This window comes from Sus scrofa, chromosome 13 (assembly GCF_000003025.6).
Source record: "Sus scrofa isolate TJ Tabasco breed Duroc chromosome 13, Sscrofa11.1, whole genome shotgun sequence".
Lineage (NCBI taxonomy): Eukaryota > Metazoa > Chordata > Mammalia > Artiodactyla > Suidae > Sus > Sus scrofa.
The window spans coordinates 35844570-35858634 of record NC_010455.5 but is presented as its reverse complement, the minus strand read 5'-3'; the positions used below and the strand labels follow the sequence as shown (position 1 = coordinate 35858634).

General features: G+C 50.7%; 1 protein-coding gene across 14 annotated transcripts in view; it reads right to left on the bottom strand.

Annotated features, from left to right (window-relative positions):
• CACNA1D (calcium voltage-gated channel subunit alpha1 D) overlaps positions 1 to 14065 on the bottom strand; it is a 342950-nt gene that overhangs the window by 52849 nt on the left and 276036 nt on the right. For all 14 annotated transcript variants that reach the window (XM_013981776.2, XM_021068969.1, XM_013981775.2 and 11 more), the window contains 6 exons: positions 13502 to 13609; positions 13363 to 13415; positions 11902 to 12048; positions 9380 to 9581; positions 6690 to 6848; positions 5230 to 5340 (listed from right to left, as the gene is read on the bottom strand). In XM_013981776.2, the coding sequence (XP_013837230.1) occupies positions 5230 to 5340; positions 6690 to 6848; positions 9380 to 9581; positions 11902 to 12048; positions 13363 to 13415; positions 13502 to 13609 (780 nt within the window). The remainder of the gene's footprint in view (positions 1 to 5229; positions 5341 to 6689; positions 6849 to 9379; positions 9582 to 11901; positions 12049 to 13362; positions 13416 to 13501; positions 13610 to 14065) is intronic.

Here is a 14065-nt window from a genome sequence, read left to right as displayed (position 1 = left end):
GTTTCCCTGTTTAGCAGTCTCCTATGTAATACAATCACTGTCCAGTGAGTATGACTCAGCCCCCACCCCTTTCCCATCAAAGTTACCACAGCATCTGGGAAGCAGAAGTTTAAGCAGGGGCTACCAGCACACGCCTACCTCCGTGCTCTCTCCTCCTGGCCAGTGACAATGGGGTCTCTACAACTGAATGCCGAGGCCAGGGGCCCCGCCAGGGGAACCAGCAGTCCCTACCAGCCCAGCCAGAGTTGGCCCTTATTATTTTTTGTCTAGCCTCACCCATTTGAAAGGACCAAGCAAGTCAGTCACACACAATAATATCTGCTACTTGGAGGCACTTCTGACTCTGGAAATTTAAACTCATAAACCAGGCTAACATGGGCTTAGGGTGAGGAAGCTCCCTTGTTTCTAAGAACTCCATCCTGATTGTCTGTCAATGCCACCTCTGCACCGACAACAGGCTCCTAGAAGCAGAGCTGGACCCCAGGCGGGATAGAGTGTGGGCGCTGCACACAGTAGGCGGCAAGCTCTGTGAAACGGAAATAAAAAAAGCAGCCCAAGTCCAAGTTCTTTTTGTGGCCTGCAGTCTTTTTTTTTTAATTTTTACTTTTTTTTTCTTATTTTTTTATTTTTTTATTTATTTATTTTTTGGCCTGCAGTCTTTCTCCCTTGCAGATCTGAAGACACCGAGACCAGTGACAGGCTTTTTGCTGTTTACTGAGGCAGCCAGATCACTTACCAATTTCTGCCAGGGACCGCCTGGGCAGCATCCAACCCAAAGGATGGCCCACAGTGCCAACTTCAGGCAGAAACTATAATTGACAGCTTTCGAACCAGCAAAAGCCTTTCCAAAGGTCAAGTGGAGGCTTAGAGAAGAATATATTCACATTTGGCCACTCTGCTCTCCACGAATCTCCTGTGACAGAAAAGCAGGTAGCGTCTGATGCCAAGAGGCTGCCCCCACACGCTCACCCATCCACTCCTTTCTTCCTTTCACCACTTTTCACCGAGTTATCAGCGTGTAGCCGGCATCGCGTGAGACAGACACGACCCAGCCTGTGACTTTGAGCAGCTGCTCCTCAGCTTCTGGAGAGGCAAGGGTGGTACTGATGTTGATGACACGCAGGAGCACTGAAGAGAAGCACACGTGCAGGGGAGGACTGGCTCTGGCTGGGCTGGGGGACGCTGCCACAGAGGAGCCCACAGTCCAGACAGGACGTCAAAGGTAACAAGGTGGGAGAAGGGCTTCCAGACACAGAAGCATGTGCCACCAGGAGGGTCTACTGTGCTAACAGTGGGGACACCGTGCAGAGGAGGAATGGCCAGGAGAACACGGCCTGAAATGAGGTAGAAACGTTAAGTGGGCTGGTGTTTGAATGTTGGACTAAGAAATTACTTTTTTTTTTCCCCCTCACGCAACAGGTGGCATGGTCAGCTTTGGGTTTACAAAGCATGTGTGGAAGATGAAAGGAGGGGGCTGAGGTCAGGGGCAGGAGCTGATTCAGCAGTCAACTAACACAGGAGGGAGGCACGCGAGGGGAGCTGTGGGGAGAGAGGCTGGCCCCTGAGCCCGCAGGCTGGGACACATGTTACCAGGGGAGAAGGGGACCAGGAGGGAGCTCTGGGAAACCCCGGCACTGAAGGGACAGGCTGGGCAGTGAAGGAGTCTGGCATCAAGTTCTAGTTAAGGAGAGGAACACTTGCTCTCAAGTGTTACTTGGGATTAAAATAAATGACAATGTATGTGGTCATCAAAGAACTGAAAAGTTAGTATCAGGGTTTCTTTCCAGGAGATCCAGAATGTACTCTAGGAAAACTGCTGGGGCTGATTCAGCAGCCCACTTCTGCCAGGGCCCTGGGGATGGAGTGCTGTCCTGGGAGGGGGACAGGACCAGGAGACCCAGGGTCCACTGTACATCTACTCTGCACAGAAATGAAGACAGCACTAAACCAGTTCCTTCTTTCCCCAAACCTGATAACTCTTTACTTTGTCCAAGCTCAAGTGGCTGGGCATGTAAATTAGACATATTCAAGGTACAGCTAACCCTTGGTCAGTGCACGTTAGAGCTGTGTGTGTCCCTAACACGTGGACATATCCAATAGTAAATACCACAGCACTACATGGACTGTGGTTGGATGAATCTGTGGATGCACAGGAAATGCAGATACGGGGGGCAGGGAGGCACTCTAAGTTATACTCGGATTAACCCACATGTTGTTCAAGGGTTAACTGTAGAACCAAGATCAACCTGCTTTGAGGTCTAAGACTTGGAACAAGTTGCTCCTGAGGAAAAGCCCACAATGGAGGCAGGTAACCTAGCCTTGAATGCACACTGGACAACACACCAGATGGACAGCTTCTGGAAAAATAACCTCAGACAAATCAGAAGTGCTCTTTAGACCTGCAGGAGCCAATACTGTGGGAAAGGTCCTCCTTGCTCCGCCTCCCTCCTTGGTGCAAGATAATTCACTGCAGAGGTCCAGGGGCTGCCCCTGGGAGTAGTGGAGGGCAGGGTCGGGGGATGGGACTTGGCTCTTACCCGCATTGAGGCCCACCTTTCAAAACCCTGGGGTAGCTCAGTCACTCTAAGGGCACGAGGTCAATGCCTGACAGGAGGGTCTTCCCTGGGGACCTGACACAAACCCACTCAACAGCCTGCTTGCTCTGCCTCATGCCTTGGCTCTTTGGCTTCTCACCATCTTCCACCCGTACCTACTGCTCACTCAAAACAACTCTTCCCCAGAGTGGTCCCACCTCCGGGGAAGCTCCCGACTCAGGGTTTCCTACCTCAGCCCCTCCTGCTTATGGAGGTTGGGTGATCTCGCCTCGCAGATCTGTGGACCACTTCCCTCTCAACGTGCTTTTACCCATTGGGCCCTGGAGTCCCCAGGGTCAGGCTCCTCCAGCTGTTTTAACCCTTCCTCCTATGCTGCCTTCTCACCTAGCTGCAAGGATTCTGTCCCACTTCACTCTCTGTATTTCTATTACAAAACAACTTCAACCCTCATCTCTGACAGATGCTCACAGGTTCTCCTGGAAAGTGCCCCCTCGCTGTGGAGAACGCTGCCCCAAAGGACCCTGCAATGGGCCAGGTTCTCAGCCTCTGTCCCTACAGTCATCTCCTCAAAGGTTCTTCCCCCTTTGCCTTTGCACCGCGGCTCCTCAGCCCCACTGCTCCTCTGGCTTCTTTGTGGGAGACCATGTGCCCTGTCTTGCTTTGTTAACACCAAAGAGGAGGCAGGAGAGTCAGGATGCATTCATCATATGAAGGATTGGCATCTTGGTGAAATGCCTCTCTCCGGCATCTCTAGATACACCTACCTAAAAACTATTCATTTTCCAAATGCAGTGACAGTGCCCCTCAAGCATACAGATGCTGTCATGGCTGCTTTAAAATTTCTCTTTCTTATAACCAGAGGCTGTCTTCTGCTGTGAAAATATTTTTGCAGAGAACAACTACAAAGTGGCCCAATTTCTAGCGGAAATCACTCATTTTAAAACTCTGATCGATCAGGACTGATTATAAATTAGCTACTCATTTCCCCTTGGCCTGTTCACACGCCACCAAACCCCTCTCCCTACTTTGGTATCAGTGCTTCACTAGGCACAGCCACTGACAGTGCACACACACACACACACACACACACACACACACACTCGGACTCACACACATGCCGTGGGCCTTCTTAGAACTTAATCACCAGGCAGAGGAAGACATGGCCAAGGGAGCTAGGAAACATCCCATAGATTAGGTCCGTGTTGACTTGATCAAGTACTTCTGAAGTTCTGACTTTGTAACCTCCATCAGTCCAGACAAATATTGTTCAAAGACGGAAAAGGGAGAGGGAAGCAACCCAAAATCTCAAGGGGAATGAATGCAGAAGCGTTTGGGAGGGGAAGAAGTGTGTATGTATGGAGAGAGATATGGACAAGTCACAGTAAATAGCATCTGGCCATGCAAAAGTGCCAAATCTGACCCCACTGCAATCACCCCGATCCATCACTTACAAGGGTCCTTTCTTTTTGCTCCACAAAGATCTGATAAAGATTGCATAGGAATTAATTCAAAATTAAAGAAAGGAACAGTTCTGAGTTAGAATTCCACGGAAATATGCAGTATGTGAAACCGTCATTTCATAAACCAAGCCTTACTTAAATTCGTGTTGTTAGGTACCTTATACATGGATGAACAAATACCCAGGTCCCTGAACTCTTTCTCTAACCCTGATAGATGGAGCCTTGGCTGAGAAAGAAACTGAGGGTCACATGTCCCATAGCTCAGCCAGGGTTTCCTCCTCTGTCCAGGGTTTTAGGGCAAGTGAATAGCATGGCTTGATGATGAGGGGGTGGCAGCCACAGTAACAGCCCTGACACGTCTGTAGCAGGAGGCTACATGCCAGGCACTCTTGTAAGCATGGCTCACAGAGGGAGTCTTCACTCCTCTAAACTGCCCTATGAGGACTATCGGTGTCCTCAATGCATGGATGAGGCAGTGGAGGCACAGAGCAGTGAAGTAACCTGCCTGGGGATGTGAATGCAGACTGTTTTCAGAACAGCCTGTGCTCTTCGCCACTGCCCTGTCTTTTATACTACAGGCAGGGACAGCTGTGGGACTGGATCCCCTCCTTCCGAAAGGAGACATAAAACACCGAGCGGGCCAACACAGCTTAAAATGCTCATGTCTTGTTTTGTCTTAAAGTCAAGGGTAATTTTTCTAAGCTAAACAAATGAAAGATGGTGTGGCTGTGAGAGGTCTGCGGCTGGCAGAATTTTCCATAAAAGGTGAAAAAGATGCTGGAGACCAAGACAAAAAATGAAACCACAGTCTTTACGCTGGAAATCTAACAGAAAAATCCAGACCAGATCATTTCTGATGGGTTGCGTGAAAACAGTGTCTCCAAATGCTCAAGCAATGAGGCGATCTTTCCTGAGACAGCATGACACATGCTCTTCTAGAAACAGAAAATCAGGTTTCTAAACAATCTCCATTCTGCAAATTCCTAATTCTCTCTTCTTTTTCTCAGAACTGTTTTTTATGAGGTTTTTGTTTTTACAGATTTATTTTCCCTTATGTACAGAGATGCCCTAATCAGATTTTAACATTCTCAGGTGATAACCTAGTTAACAGCCAGAACAATTCAGCATAATCCAGCAACATAAGACCAACAGGAAGTGGGTGCTTCTCTCGGGTGATTCAGCACAGTCTTTGAAAAGTGGGCTCAGCCACTCACCTTAGGTTTAAATGCAATGACTTTCAAAACCATCTCGACAGTGAACACGCCGGTGAAGACCATATTCAGAATGTCCATGGCGTCATTAAACATCTTAGACTGCTCGTAGTGCTGCAGGTGGAGACAGAGGCACAGTTCTCAGAGGCCAGTTCCAGACTCGCAAAAGGAGCCCTCCCCACCCAGCCCTCTGCCTCCTGCAGGCGTCTGTCCTCTACTTGGACATGGAAGCAACCCCCACAGTCCAGCGTCCTCCCCCAGCGATTCTACTGACACTGTGCAGTCACCTGGTTAATGCCCCACAAAGTGCAGGGGACCTTGGCAACATGTAGGTGACCGAATGATAATGGGGAAAGACATCCATTCCCTCTGCTCAGAATAAAGGGAATCTGCCCCTTCTTCTGGTGGGTTCATACTCACGGCCTTGACCCGGGCACAATGCAGAACATACCCACAGGTCTAGGAACCAAGGGTAGGGCTTGGTTAGGGATTCATTTTCGTGCCATTTAGGCCTCTGCTCAATCTGAGTCAGTATTATCTTGGCTTCATGCTTTTCCCTACATCAGCATATGGTCCTCCTCATTCTTTAGGAATTCTTAAGTTTAAGGAAAGGACCAGAAAATGTACACTTGGCTGTCTTTAGACTCGTTTTCCAGACAGTACTGGGGGTTGCTTTGATTTGCTCACGTTCTTAAAGTCAGTGGGAAACTGAATGAAGAACACGGTCTCTGCTTCTTGTCCCAGTGCAACGTCCACTAGACGAGCTAGTGCTAGAAACGCTTACTGTTGACACTGCTCTGCAATCCAACGTGGCCAATGGAAGTGAGCTGCATTCCTTGCCCTCAATGTGAGCAGAGAGCAGCTGGAATGCAGGTAAAACTCAATATCCACGGACTGGAACTTTCCCCACTGCCATCTGAGAGAGCGACTGGAGGACAGGAATGTCACTCTGTGACAGGCCCAGAGCAAAGTGCCTGACACAAAGTTTGCAGCATAAGCTTTGCCTCTGAGTTAAGGATGATAAGAGTTACCACTTTACAAACAAAGAAAACAAGGCTCAGGGGATTTAAATAACCTCCCCCAGGCCACCCAGCTGGTAAGGAGTCAAGTCAGGATTGAAGTCCCTGTCTGCTCAACCCCACACAGAGCGTTGGTCCTCAACCCTCCCTGGCCACAGGAAGCCCACAGTAAAGATTTACAGGCTTGAATGTCACACTAGGGCTCCACGGACATGTCCTTATTGGTCCCGCTGTATAGTTGGTCGCTTATGCCAAAGAGTGACTGTAAACTCCTACCATGGCAACTGTTCGCCAGAATGGGAGTCTGGCCATACAAGAGCCCAGGCTCATCAGAAAATCAAACCCTCTCCTCTTGTGAGGGGGTGGCATGCCACCCCCAGGACTGGGGGCATGGGTCTGTGCCGCAGGCCCAGACGCGATCCGCGTGGCTGTCTCCATTTTTACCTGCATGGCCAAGCAGAGTGTGTTGAGCATGATGAGGACAAACATCATGTATTCGAAAGGCGAGGAGTTCACCACGTACCAGAACTTGTACTGGTAGGGGTTTTTGGGGATGTACCTCCGCAGGGGACGTGCTTTCAAGGCGTATTCAACACACTGACGCTGCAACGGCAGAAAAGAGCAACGGGGTCCTGAGCACGGCTATGGGAGAAGGATGCAGTTCTTGTCTGCCCCAAAAAGCTGGTTCACACCTACTGGGAGGGACCAAGGATGGGGCAAACCACCATCACAACCCCCATGGGTGCCACTTGGCATCACAGACAAAGGGTCCCCAGCTCCGTCGCCTCATCTGGTCCTCAGCCCTGGGGTGTAAGCAGAGCACCCTGTTTGCTTTCATTTTACTTATTAAAAAACTGAGGTCCAGGAGTTCCCACTGTGGCTCAGCGGAAACAAACCCGACTAGTATCCATGATGAAGCAGGTTCGATCCCTGGCTTTGCTCAGTGGGTTAAAGATCCAGGGTTGCCCTGAGCTGTGGTGTAGGTCATAGACGCAGCTCAGTTCTGGTGTTGCTGTGGCACAGGCCAGCAGCTATAGCTCCTATTCAACCCCTGGTCTGGGAACCTCCATATGCTGAGGGTGTGGCCCAACAAAGACAAAAACAAAAAACCCTGAGGTCCAGTGCTGTGACCTGCCTGCTTGAGGTCCTGCAGTGCATTAAGCAGAGATGCAAGGACTTGACCCTGGCTTATCTCTGCCCTTCCTGGACCCTGGTGGAGAACATCTGTGGTTCTCCTACCCAAACTATCCTCCAGAAAAGGAAACCAAGTAACAAGAGTCACAGAAATCTTCAAGAACCAGAGGGGTTGGGGCTGATTCCCTGAGACTGGAGGCCCCTGGCTGCTCCAGAATGAACCTGCACGAGACGCCTCCCAGAAGCTGAGCATGCTAACCCCGAGTCTAATGGTGAGCAAGCTATGTGTCCTTCCAGGAGCTTTAGAAGCTTGGGAGCTTGTCATGTTCATCTCAGACCTCCCAGGACATGGTCCATGATGATGGCCTGAGCACTGTTATGCCAGCTCAGGCTGTGGCTGAGACTGGGCCACCCTTTGCATCAATCCCAGAGGGAACCCCTAGACCTGAGAGCCTTCAGCACAGCATCAAAACTACTTGTCCCTAAGCCTAGACCAACCCCAAATCTCTGGCTCTGGTTTGTGACTTTGGGCAGGCTCTCTCTGCACAGGGCCTGGCTCTGCTGTGACCTCACATGCTGATTCAAGGGACCCCTGATTGGAGCCTATTCTGGACCTCAGGTGGTAACCTAGTTATAGCTCTGGTGCTGCCTGGCTGGCTGAGTCCTGCCCTGACATTCTTCTTCCTTGGATAGGTCAGGAGAGGTGAAGAGCTGGGCCAGGCCTCCCTCAGACTGTCATTGATGGATCTGCAGGGACGTCCTGACAACTCAGAGCAACATCTTCCTACAAAGCAAGCTGTCCTTGTGTTTCCCCCACTGGGTAAGCTGCAGCCCCAGACAGACAGCTTCACCATGCATGGCCCCTTCCTCCAGGAATCCCAGGCTGGCAGACGATTCTTGTTCACTCTGTCATCATCAAACAGAGATGGCTACTGATAGAGCGCTGAGGGAAACTCCCAGAACAGAATCTCCGTCTCACAGACAATCTTTCAGGGCTGAAAGGGGCCTCTAAAAGTAACTCCTTAATGCCTTCAATTTAGAGATAAGAGGATCTGGCCCAGAAAGGAGTGGAAACACACCCACGGTCACAGAGCAGGTTCAGGCAAAACAAGACCAGACCCAGGTCTCCTGGCTCCCTTGAATCATCATGCAACCAGAGCCAGAGGCCCTGGCTCCTATGAGAGTGGTTAAAACAAGGTGCCAGATAAAGAGAGAGTGAAGCCAGAGCAATCTTAGCCCCAAGTTTAAAGTTAGCAACTTTCCCTCTGGTGTGCTAACAGTACTTCTTCCTAAGTCAATGGTTCTCAATCAGGGGACATTTGACAATGTCTGAGATGGTTCTGGCTGTCACCAAAAATGGAGTGGCAGCAGGTTAAGGATATAGCACTGTCACTACTGTGGCTTGCATCACTGCTGTGGCACGGGTTCCATCCCTGGTCCAAGAACTTCCACATGTCACAGGTGCGGCCCCCCAAAAAAGAAAAAAGGAGCAGGAATGGGGGCTGGGGGCAGAAGGTGCTACCAGAATCTAGTGGGTAGAGGCCAGGGATGCTGCTAAACATCCTACAAAGCACAGGAGGCACAACCAAGAATTATCCAGCCTCAAATGTCAATAGTCCCGAGGTTGAGGAGATAAAAGGCTAACCCTTGGTAGGGACTATGTATCTGTCAGTGGGTGCTTTCTGGCCACAGGCCACACCACCCTCCATGATTCTGAGCTGTCACTAGTGGGTCATGACCAGAGAAGGTGGCCTGAGCATTCTGACTCCTCCCCCACGTGTCTGGGGGAAGATTTCACAATTACAGCCTAATCTGTCTCTGGGGAAAATAACTCTACGCTGAGGACTCAAACTGGCTAAGAGTGTGCTCCAAGCGGGGCCCAAGTCCCAGGGACAGAAAACAGGTGGGCGCCGTTCTGTGCACATGGGGGACGTCGTCAAAAGAGAAACCAGTCCTCTTTTGCTCAAAAGATGGAAGCCCAAACAGTGTGTGACTTTAACCTGATTTTTGTCCAGCTCACAGTTCTTATACTCTTTCTCCCCCTGCTCCTGAAACGTGACGATGACGAAGCCCACAAAGATGTTCATCATGAAGAATGCTACGATGATGATGTAGATGATGAAGAAGATAGAGATCTCCACGCGGTAGTTGTAGATGGGGCCAACGTTCTCTCCGTTTGAGTCGATGGCTTTGTACAGCAACCTGGAGAGCAGAGGACCCGGTGAGCACCCCCAACCCTGCTGGGCCGTAGCCCAGCCCAGCCACCTTCACAGACGTGTCCTTCTTCTGCTCCCCTCCCTGGGCACTGCCAGTAAGCGCCCTGCCCCCTGGTCCCTGGACACATGGAGGTCACTCAGGAAGCCTCCCGAGCATCAGCCAGTCACCTGGAGGAGGGAGCACCTGGGATACAGTCACCGAGTGAATGCTTTCAGCACTGAAACAGATTTTACATATATGAGTGATGCTCCCCTCCATTCACAGATAGAAAAAGGGAAGGACATCACATGGACAACACTGGCAGAAGTGAGAGCTGTTAACACGAGACAACGAGCAAGCAGCCAAGGCATTTCCAAAAAACTAAGCAAGATTCCTCAAACTGAAACATGCACTAAAATTAAATATGCACCAAGCAGACTGGGAATAGGGGAAAGTACTGCAACAGCCTCCAATTCAATTTCCCCTTATTCTGATGCAGATTTTACCCTTTGGGGCACCCACCCCAGGGACTCACTGTGCTAGACATGCTCACATCCATCTGGAAAGGCAGACCTACTACCATGCCTGGCTTACAGAAGCTCAGGGAGGGATCTAAGTGCCTGAGGTCACGGTCCTGGGGGCAGAGCTGGGAATTGAGCCCACCACCCCTGAGCCCCAAGTCCCACGTGTGTTCATTTCCCTGTTGTCCCTGCTAGCAGCTGCCACCCAGACTTGCTAGAGCGCAGTGTTGAAAGCCTGAGACTACAGTCAGGGCCTCTGTAGAGTGCAGGCTCTCACTGAACCCTCCTCTTCTCCAAGGACCAGGTCTCTAAAGAACAAGCCCCATCCAACTGGTCTTGTACTCCAGAGGACCCTGTCAATGCCCCAAGCATCCAGAGAGTCCTGCCAGCCCAAGAGGGCCAGCCTGTCCACCCTCTGCAGTTCCTGCAGGAGTGAGGACTTGACACTCAGAACTCCATCTATACATATATGTTCCAGCGGCCAGAGCTGGGAGGCCATTGGAGAGCAGAGAACAACCAAGGCAGAAGAGAAGTCTCTCCTCTTGTATTCTACCTTCTTCCTTCTTTCCATTTTTCTTACTTCACCCATCAAAATCCTAGCCATTCCCCAGGATCCTATGCCGCATGTCTCTGACACCTCCACCTGGCTTGGCTGTGGACCCTGACTAGATGCGGGCTCTGAATGGGGAAACCATGCCTAGACAGCTCTGTTTCTTCCATTGGGCTTGAATGCAGTGTGTACATAAAGCACACTTTATGGAGTTCCCATCGTGGCGCAGCGGAAACAAATCCGACTAGGAACCATGAGGTTGCAGGTTAGATCCCTGGCCTTGCTCAGTGGGTTAAGGATCCGGCATTGCGATGAGATGTGGTGGAGGTCGCAGATGTGTCTCAGATCCCGCGTTGCTGTGGCTGTGGTATAGGCTGGCGGCAATAGCTTTAATTGGACCCCTAGCCTGGGAACCTCCATATGCCACGGGTATGGCCCTAAAAAAGACAAAAGACCAAAAAAAAAAAGAAAGAAAAAAAGCACACTATGAATGAGTGAGCAAGTAAGTGCATCAGTGAAAGGCATGGCACAGTGGTACATATGAGTGAATGAATGAACAGTTTGGGAGCAGAGAACAACAAAAGTACTATCAAGGAACCTCCTTAAGAACAGCGTAGGCATTCCCATCATGGTTCAGTGGTTAAGGAACCCAGTATCCATGAGGATGCGGGTTTGATCCCTGGTCATGCTCAGCAGGTTAGGGATCCATCATTTCTGTGAGCTGTGGTGTAAGTCACAGACGTGGCTCAGATCCCACGTTGCTGTGGCTGTGGCACAGACCAACGGCTACAGCTCCAATTCAAACCCTAGCCAGGGAACCTCCATGTGTCGTGAATACGGCCCTTACAACAAACAAGCAAAAAAACCCAGCGTAATGGCAGATTTACTGCTGTGGTTACACGGGAGCTGGCCTGAAAAATGTCTCTGAGGAGCCCCATTCCCATCCAGGGATACCCCCTGGAGGCAGCTGAGATGAGCACATCCCTCTCCGATCTGACTGGGATCTAACCCACCTCAGCTTCTCAAATCTGAGAGTCCTGGCTGCTGACTGCAGAGGTCAATCGTTTGTCTAATCAGACAGAGCAGCCCTGTGGGCCAGGAAATGACAGATATGTAGCCCAAACTTAAAAAGTCATAGACAAAGCCTGCAAAAGCGGAGAAAAGCAGCACGACTCACTTCGGGAGTGACAGCTCAGCCCAGAGTGCCCTGGAAGCCACAGGAGTGCCCCAGGAGATGCATGATCTCGGTACTCACGCAGGCCAGCCCTCGAACGTGGACACCGTGAACAGAGCCATCATAGCTGAGAGGACGTTGTCAAAGTTGAAATCGCTGTTTTGCCAGATCCGCTCACGGACCACAGGGCTATCAACATCCCCATCCTTGTAGAGGATGAAGAGCCCCCTAGAAAGGAAAGGAAGTGGGGGTCACCTGGCTCGACGTGGACACGGTCACAGTTATGCTCGGTCCACTGACCAGGGCACAGGTCTAAGCGCAGCACAGGCTTTGTGTCTCCATATCTCGCCCTGCATTTAACCTACTGTTCAAATAATGGCAGGCTAGTTAACAGTATTCTCCAGAGCACCCAGGCAGATCCCCAACATATGCCTGATCACAAACACAAACTACCAAATGAGAACCATCTCTTGGACGACAGGTTCAAAGTGTGCAGCGAAGAACCAAAGCTTTGGCCGTGGAGAAATTCCAACAGCTCTAGGCATTCTCTTATCTGCATTTTAGTTTTAATCAAATTCCCTTTCTCGCTCTAACTGTATTTCCACTTCTCTTTCTAAATGAATTCTATAATTGCTACCACACAATAGTCTCATAGACTTTCATTTCTGGAAGTGTTCTCTGACAGATGAGGAAGCTGACGTAGTGACGGAAGGGAAGGTGTCTTCACGCAGCTGCTGTGCCGCTCACTCCAGGGGATGCCCCCCACCCCACAGCATGAACAGCCCCCCCTCCCCCCGAGGCGCAGGGCCACAGTCACAGGGCAATGGGTGCTCTCTGACTGCTCCTGCTGCTGAAAAGAAAGCCCCAAGGAACACAGTGTAAGTGGCCCGGCTTCGGCTGGTGACATCTCAAGAGGACAGGGAAATGGGGACGTGCACGCATCTAAGGTCTCAGAACTTCAGCCAATGGTTCCATGTCAGCTTCACAGTCACCTGGACGTGACGAGTATTTCCCGCCTGCTCTCTCCTCTGCTCCTTCTTGTGAATATGGAAATATAGCCAAATGTGGGTGTTGGGAGCCGGGGAAGAAGCAGCCTGGGACCCATCAGAAGAGGGGGGCCAGCACCTGAACACCAGGAAATTACGTTTTGACTTCTGGTTGGAAGAAAAATTTGGATATGTGGCTTAGGAGGAGTTTCTTGGGGGTGTTTCATAATTGTTATTTTAGGTTCTAGCGTCCACTCCCCAGTTTATTGACTCTATATCAAGAGCCACCCGTCCATTCTCTTGGGGTGATGAAAGGCTGCAGAACTAGACAGAGGTGGCACCTGCAGCGCAATGTGATTGTATGAAATGCCACTGAATGTTAATGTTGTGTGAATTTCACCTCAAGGCAAAACTCCCCCTTCTTTCCAGCCATAAGCTGAGCCCTCAACCTCTTGTCATCCACAATGAAGACCTTCTCAACTGGTAGCACGAGCACGTCCTCAGAGTGCTCTATCTGTTCTTCCAAATTCCCCACTCCCGTGACCAGGACACTCACCTGCACTCTTCGGGGTTGCTTTTGGCCTCATCGGTGCAGCGATAGAACTTTCCCTGGGAACAAAACAGAGAGACAGTCAAGCGCAGGCTCCCCCTGCAGAGACAGGCTGGGCTCCGGGCTCAAAGGCCCTTCCCTGTACCTTGAAGAGCTGGACCCCGATGCAGGCGAACATGAACTGGAGGAGGGTGGTGACGATCATGATGTTGCCAATTGTCCGGATGGCCACAAAGACACACTGGACCACGTGCTGGGGAGAGGGGGCAGGGAGGAGACAGGGGAGTGTCACTCACCTGTACTGTTGGAGCCTTGGGATAAGCTAATACCACCCAAGATTTGTCATGCTTATGTGCACGTTTCTATGACTTTCCCACTTGACAGTCCCTTATGCTCCATCTTCTAGGTGGTCATCTATGCGGAGTCACCGTCAGTGCACTGGGGCCACTTGAGAGGAACTTCCCATAAGTAGCCCCTCCTGGTGGCCTCCAATGAGTGTTGCAGAAATACCAAACCCTCTTTCCTTTTGTACAAACTGCATGAGAACAGACTGACTGACTGACTGATTGATTGTCTTTTGTCTCTTTAGGGCTGCTCCCACGGCATATGGAGGTTCCCAGGTTAGGGGTTGAATCAGAGCTGTAGCCACTGGCCTACACCACAGCCACAGCAATGCCAGATCCAAGCCGCGTCTGCAACCTATACCACA